Raw genomic sequence first — 8,217 nt, 5'->3', positions numbered from 1 at the left:
AAATCACTCATTCCTTCCCTTCAAATTATTGAATTAGAGCTGAACCGATGACAACACCATCGGTAGATAAATATAATCTGAAGGGTTTTCCTTGCTGTGGTGGAACCAAAACTGGAGGGTTTATTAAATAATTCTTGATCTCATCCAATGCTAACTGTTGCTCTTTTCCCCATATAAACTCTTGATCGGCCTTCAACTTAAGTAAAGGACTAAAAGCACGAATCTTACCAGACAAGTTAGATATAAATCGTCTGATGAAATTTATAATGCCGATCAATGATTGAAGTTCAGTTTTATTGGTGGGAGCAACTATATTGTTGATGGCATCAATGGATCTCCTACTAATTTCAATCCCTCTTTGATGCACCATGAAACCAAGAAATTGCCCTGTCGATACATCAAATGCACATTTATTAGGATTCATCTTTAAACCTTGCTTCCTTGTGCACTCCAACACCTTTCGCAGATCGGCTAGAAGCCTTGTGAAATCTCCAGACTTAACCACCACGTCATCAATATAAATTTCCACCAGCTTGCCGATGAACTCATGAAAGATGAAATTCATAGCCCTTTGATAAGTAGCACCAGCATTCTTCAAGCCAAAAGTCATGACTATCCATTCAAACAGTCTGACATGACCAGGACATCTAAATGCAGTCTTGAGAATATCCTCCTCAACCATAAATATTTGATTGTATCCTGCATTACCATCCATGAAGCTAATGATCCGATGTCCAGCTGCTGCATCAACCAATAAATCGGCAACCGGCATCGGATAACCATCCATCGGTGTGGCCTTATTGAGGTTCCTAAAGTCAATACAGACACGAAGTTTCCCATTCTTCTTGTAAACAGGGACAACATTGGAAATCCATTCAGCATACCGACACTACCGAATAAATTTAGCTTCAATAAGTTTAGTTATTTTGGCCTTAATATCAGGAAGAATATTAGGATTGCATCGGCGTGTTGACTGCTGATGCGGCCGAAACCCAGACTTGATAGGTAACCGATGTTCAATGATCGATCGGTCTAAACCAGGCATCTCGGTATAATCCCAAGCAAAGCAATCTTTATATTCCTTTAACAAATCAGTTAATTGTTGCTTACACTCAGAATCTAACTTAGCGCTAATAAAAGTAGGCCTTGGCCTATAACCATTACCTACTTACAGCGTCGTCGGAGACGTGGTATTTGGGGTCAATCATGCCGCGGTACGAAAGGGCTGATCTGCAGAATAGATGCTCTTTCCATTCTGCCCACCATAGCTTGTATGCCTGAGTAATAAAAGCAGCTGGAACCCATTCTGACAGATCTGCATCTGTATCGGCGTTTGGCGGTAGTTGGGCTACTCGAATCCACTCAAGAAAGTTGGTGATGGGCTCTCTGGGTTTTATCACATCGGCATAACAAAGCGCAATCGGCAACTGGCCGAAAGCTAACTGACGAGCTAATGCCGATGGATTGTAAAATTCATAAGTTTGGGGAGAGGTTTTTGTGCTACCAAAGAAATTCACTGGTATGGCTCTAGGAGTCACAATTGCCATCATTACCTCATTATCCCTGTCAAGAGCTTCATCAAATGGATTGAAGGCCAGGGGAAGCATACTGTCTGGGTCATCATAGGCCAACCATGGTCGTTCATCTCTGGCCAAGCCCTCATACAGAATCTGGAAGAATCGGCCGATCTGATCTGGATTACCCCCTGAACCAGGTAGAACTATGACAGCTTCGCCAAAGTTCAAGGGGGCGCGTGTTGCCGATTCTTCTTCACCCAACACATGATTTTCAGCTATATCTCTTGGGAAACGTTGTGTGAACAAGTTAAAGTCGAGGCGCTTATGCAGATGCAGATTGAGCCACATATTAATAAACCACCAGGGGCCTCCCAAGTTGCCGATAGACTGGCCGAGCAGGAGTTTCTGGGCCACCTGATGGAGAAGATGGTAAGCAGCACCAAGCAAGTATCGGCCGAGAGGAAATCGGCCACCGTTAGCCAGTCTCTCTGCTGCCGATAGATAGACGGAAGTCGGTCCTGCCGATCGACCACAGAATACAAACTTGTCCAGCCACATGTTCAGAAAGGTGGTTTGTTCCTTTATGGTGACAGGCCCTTTCCCACGATACTTCTGAATGTACCCTGACCAGCCGCCGATAGCGCGAGTCTCCACTTTGGCACTAGGAGCAGTATCAAAAAAGTGGGTGCTATCGGCAGAAGATACATCTAGACCGGTGAGCATGGCTACATCGGCAAGAGTAGAGGAAGCAGGGCCGTGGCCAAAGACAAAAGCATTGAGGGTGTCTGACCAAAAGTAAGACGCAGCTATCAACAGTGACTCATTCCTGTCTATATCGGCAATGGATAACCTAATGCATTGATCTAGCTTTCTCTCACCCCACTGGACTTCATTGGAGTTGCTGACCCTCAAGAACCAATCTTTCCACCCTACGGTAGGGCTGGGCCAAGAACGGAAGGTGTCTTTCCACAGATCTAAAGAAAAGTTTTCGGCTCTGAAGGGGATCCTGTTGGTTTCTGCGTTAATAAGATCAGTTGGATCTGGGTCCCCTAGAGGGCCGAGGCATTGAAGGTGTGGTTGATCGGTGGGGATGACAATTTTGTTAGACAGCTCCTAGTGGTTTTGGGAGTAAAAGAAATATATAAAAAGGGGGAAGAAAAGGAAAATATTCAGTAAAATGAGTTACGGATGAAGAAAAATACAGGAGACAGGGTGGAGATCTGACCTCAGGGACGACGAAGCTAATGGCCATCTTGCCGCGAGGAGAGCGTTTGAGGGCACCGGAGTTGATGAGGAGGAGTGCTTGTCGGAGGTCTTGAAGATTTTGAATATTGCCGATATGCGGATGAGAAGGAAATGCCCGTTCAGAATTGTCGATATGCGGATGAGAAGGAAATGCCCGTTCAGGAAGTTAAGGATTTCGAGGAATCTGCAGGAGAATAGGATCGGAGTTGTTCAGATTGAGGTTGTCGGTTACCAGATTAGGAGCATTAATTGCGGGAAAAGGCATCATTACTGCAGAGAATTTTGGAGCATTAATAGTTTCATACTCCGAAATTGGGGGGCATGTGTTGACACCGTTTTTGGGCACGTGTCCAGGATGGCATGATGAGACAGGCAGTATGTGGTTTACAGGATGAGTTGCCGATGAGAATGGCTGCCGATAAAGGAGAAGTTGAACATGATTAAGTTTACGGGCGATGGTGTGTTTATGCCGATGGCTATGATGAGGAAGCCTGCCGGTGATTATGGCAAGGGAGTCTGCCGATGATACAAGGGGGGAGTCCGGAAGCTGCCGGTCGGTTTGTGGAAGAATTTTAGTTCGTCACGGGGGGATAGCTTTGTTATTTCCTTATTTATTTAAGTCGTTTTGTATACGGATTCCGTGTAATTTGGAATTCGAGTTCTAGTCGTGTCTGGTTGAAGCTCTTTGAGTAGGGTATAAATATAGACCCTAGGACCTTGTAATGATCTATCAATCAATCAAACACACGTTTTTACTCATATTCCAGCATCTGCTTTTTCGACGACTTCGTCATACTTTTTCCTTTTATTACGAGTTCTTAGGAATTCGTCGACTTAGGCTCGGCGTGTTCTCAAGTTCCGCGTGAGTACCTCTTAGCCGTGACATCCGGGCGCATCGCTGTTGTCAGGACTAAAGTATTCGAGTTATCACCTTTGCCGATAGTAAGGTCAAATCGGCTGGCACGCCTTAACGTTTCAATCGGGTATTAGCCCTTTGTGTTTGCAGACCAGTTTTTGCATCAACAGGGCTGAAGAAAGACGACCAAAGGAAAGACAAGAGCGACGACAAGGGGGGAAACAAAGAAGATGAGGGATTCCCTGCCGTCCACGACTGCTACATGATCTACGGTGGAACCTCGACGCAGCTCACCGCGAGGCAGCGCAAGAGGGAGCGCTGCGAGGTCTTTGCGGCAAGGATGGCGGTGCCCCAGTACCTCAACTGGTCGAGCACCCCCATCACCTTCAACCGCGACGACCATCCTGACAGGGTGGTCGCTCCCGATGTCTACCCGCTTGTCGTCGATCCCATCATCGTCAACACCAGACTCTCGAAGGTACTGATGGATGGCGGCAGCAGCCTAAACATCATTTACCTCGAGACCCTTGACCTCCTCAGCATCGAAACAGCGCAGCTCCAGCCAAGCGCGGGCAGCTTCCATGGCATCGTGCCAGGAAAGAAGGCGTTGTCGGTAGGTCGAATCGACCTGCCGGTCTGTTTCGGCACGGCGGCCAACTTCAGGAAGGAAACAATCACCTTTGAAGTGGTGGGATTTCGCGGCACGTACCACACCATCATCGGACATCTGGGCTATGCCAAATTTATGGCTATCCCCAATTACACCTACCTGAAGCTGAAGATGCCTGGGCCCAAGGGGGTCATCACCTTCAGCTCCTCCTACGAACACACGTACGATTGCGACGTCGAGTGCGTCGAGTACAGAGAAGCAGTCGAGAGCTCTACCGAACTTGCCTCGAAGCTCGAGGCCCTTGCCGCTGAAGCTCCAGAGCCCAAACGTCATGTGGGTAGCTTCGAACCAGCAGAAGGCACGAAGAAGATCCCACTCGACCCCAACGGCTCCGATGATAAGGCGTTGAACATCAGCGCCAACCTCGACCCCAAATAGGAAGCCGTGCTCGTCGACTTTCTCCGTGCGAATGACGAAATGTTTGCATGGAGTCCTTCGGACATTCCTGGCATACCGAGGGAAGTCGCCAAGCACTCCTTGGAAATTTAGGACGGTTCCAAGCCAGTGAAGCAACAATTGCGTCGCTCCGACGAGGAGAAACGCAAGATCATTGGCGAGGAGATCCACAAGTTTTTGACGGCCGGATTCATCAAGGAGGTTCATCATCCTGACTGGTTAGCAAATCCTGTATTAGTTAAGAAAAAGAATGGGAAAATGAGGATGTGTGTCGATTACATGAGTTTGAATAAAGCATGTCCAAAAGTTCCCTTTCCTTTACCACGCATCGATCAAATCATTGATTCTACCGCGGGATGTGAAACCCTTTCGTTCCTTGATGCATATTCTGGTTACCATCAAATAAAGATGAAAGACTCCGACCAGCTCGCGACATCTTTCATCACACCTTTTAGGATGTATTGTTACGTGACCATGCCCTTCGGGCTTCGAAACGCTGGTGCAACATATCAGCGATGCATGCTCCACGTGTTCGGTGAATACATAGGATCGACGGTCGAGGCATATGTCGATGACATCATCGTCAAATCAAAAAAGCAAGACAACCTGATTTAGGACCTCGAGATCGCCGTTGGCTGCTTACGTGCAAATGGAATCAAGCTTAACCCTGAGAAGTGCGTCTTCGGCGTGCCTCGAGGCATGCTCCTAGGTTACATAGTCTCCCAACGCGGCATCGAGGCTAATCCTGAGAAAGTTTCGGCTGTTGCAAGGATGGGGCTGATTCGAGACGTCAAAGGTGTGCAAAAAGTCACGGGTTGCTTGGTGGCACTGAGCCGTTTCATCTCGAGGTTAGGGGACAAGGCGTTGCCGCTGTATCGGCTCTTGAAAAAGGTTGATCGTTTCTCCTGGACCCCTGAGGCCGAGAAAGCCCTCGACAACCTGAAAAGGACGCTGACCACCACCCCGATCCTGGTTCCCCCTCAGCCTGCAGAGCCCCTGCTGTTATACGTCGCTGCGACAACTCAGGTGGTTAGTGCAGCTGTGGTGGTCGAAAGGCCGAAGGAAGGACACGCGTTACCAGTCCAACGGCTGGTCTACTTCATTAGCGAGGTGCTCTCAGAAACCAAGGTACGGTATCCCTACGACGACGACAAAGTAACCAAGGACGCCACAAGCTGACTCCACCCTGGGAAGGCCCATATGTGGTGGCCGAAGTCTTGAAGCCGGGGACGTACAAGCTCGCAGACGAAAAAGGATCGGTCTTCACCAACACATGGAACATCGAACAACTACGTCGCTTCTACCCTTAGAGCTTCGAAGCTTTATGTTTTCATGCACATTTTGTACCAAGACCCTATGAATGAATATGTGAATAAACAAGAAAATTTTTTTTGAGAAGTTTACGCTATCACCGCTCAAATCTCGACGTTAGAGAGGAAGTCCCAACTATGATCCATCATAGTCGATACTTCCTCAGGGGCTAGCAGGGGGGACCCCCCCAGATTCCTAAAATGACTATTTTTCTTTTTGAGCCCTAAGAAAACCCCGTGAGATCAAGTAACAAAGGCACCTCGAGCCCCTTAAGGGTGGAGAAACATCGAGCCTGAGAACCCTTACGCCCCCGGGCTATGGTAACTCTACTCGCTTCCTCACCTTTAAGGCAATCGAAGACACCTCAACGAAAGATCGAATTGGGTAGAAAAGGAAACAAAGGAAATTTGAGCATAAAAATAAACAAATATATACAGGTCTCAAGACCATTCAGGCCACAATGTTTACTTAAGACATGTGATAAGTATTTTACAACGGGTCTAAATACCCAGAATAGGCTCGCAGGCCTCAGTCCACATCTCTGTCCTCACCGCCACCTTCTGCGCCTGGGCTAGTCTTAGGAGGGAGTACCTCTGGCTCGAACAGCCTCACCAGCCTTTCTCCAGGGACCTCTGCATCGTCGATCAAGGCATGGAGCCTCTCCTCGTTCTCGGCGTCGGTCTTGGAGATATCGGTGATGAAGCCGTGGGACACCACCTCCATGTCGTAGGAGAAGCCCGAGCAGACAACCGCCATCGCTCGCTTCACCCCGTTATGAAGAGCGTCCCGCACCCGATCCCTCAGCGTGGCACCTAAGTAGCACAGCTAGTCGACCAGCGCGTCACCTCGGGCCACCTCCCTCGACTCATCCATAGGCTGGAGCTACCAGGAGGCCAAGAGGTCGCTTATCGTAGTCCTTAGTCGACCATTTAAAGCAACCTCCTCCTCAAGATGAGCCTTGGTAGAACGAGCCTCGACCTGGGCAGCCAGGAGATCATCCTTAAGCCCTACAAAGGCCGACACAAGAGAGTTAGGCAACACAAGAGAAATACCTTACAAAAGAAACACGAAAGTATGGAGAAACTCACCGCGGATCCTTTCATCGAGAGCCGTGTTCTCACCAACTAAGTCGGTGTTGGCCCTCTCGATGTCCTTATAAGAGCAAGCCAGGTCAGTGTTTGCGGCCTGCAAGTCCTCGATCATCTTACCTGCTTGTAAGACGGCTCCCTCCTTCTCCAGCAGCATTCTCTTCAAACGGTTGACATCGTCAGAGAGGCTGCGAGAATGAGCTCGCTCCGCCTCGAGGTCCTCACGGACCTTCTTCCCCGCCTGCTCCACGGCGCTCCGAGCGATCTCGCTCTTCACGCACTCTTCCTTTATCTCACGATAGGCCTCTCGGGCGGAGGCGAGATCTAACTTAATGAGGCTCTTCTCCTTGTCAAGCTCGGCGGCTGCACCTTTGTAATGCATAGCCTCTTTCCGGGCCTTGGAAGTAGTCTCCTCAGCCGAGGCGGTCCGCTCCCTCAGCCGCACAGCCTCTTCTTTCGCCTCCTCCGAGGCCTCCCGAGCCTTTGCCAGGGTAGCCTCACTCTCCTTCTTCTCCTCCGCAGCCGCCATGAGGTCCTTGTATGCCCGGAGAAGCTTTTCCTGCGACTCGAGAAGCTGATCCTTGAGAAGAGGGAGCTGTTCCCAACCGCCTCTCGTCGCGTGAATAAAACCCGACTTTAGGCGGGAGGTCTCCTTCAGATCCTGCAGCGAGTAGCCGAACAATAAGGATACGAGATTAGGTACCCGAATAGCTAAGCACCAAGGATACTTACAAAGAAAGCTCGGTCGAGCCCGTTGTTGACAATATCCGACATCAGGCCCATGACGTGCTTCATCCAAAGCCGAAGCTCCTCGAGATGCTCCCACTTTTCAGCCTCCTTCCGGTCATCCATCATAATGTTGGGCTCCTCTGGGTAGGTGGAGGCTCGAAGACGGATCCAATCGGGGCCCTAGTTCTCCATCTCCTCCTCCGTGCACGCCTTGACGCCTCCAATAAGCTCTTGAACGGTCTCGAGCGAGCCTCCGTGGCGCAGGAATATGTCGATGAGAGAAGGGAACCGCCCATCATCGTCCACCGACCCCCAGATCCTGGTCTCAATGGCGTCACCACCGCCAGAAGTGCCGGCATTGTCCCCCCCCCCCCTCGGCGCTGAGATCCTCCCACGGCCGCCGAT

The 8,217-nt window shown here is 49.6% G+C and overlaps 1 protein-coding gene across 1 annotated transcript; it reads left to right on the top strand.

The window, feature by feature from the left end:
* On the top strand, nt 5,456–5,863 carry LOC110430413. The gene has a single exon (XM_021448084.1). It carries the CDS (start codon nt 5,456–5,458, stop codon nt 5,861–5,863), a length of 408 nt encoding a protein of 135 aa, XP_021303759.1.

The sequence above is a fragment of the Sorghum bicolor genome, chromosome 9, assembly GCF_000003195.3.
Source record: "Sorghum bicolor cultivar BTx623 chromosome 9, Sorghum_bicolor_NCBIv3, whole genome shotgun sequence".
Lineage (NCBI taxonomy): Eukaryota > Viridiplantae > Streptophyta > Magnoliopsida > Poales > Poaceae > Sorghum > Sorghum bicolor.
Note: the sequence above shows the minus strand (reverse complement) of the source record. Positions and strands in the feature narration are given on the sequence as shown.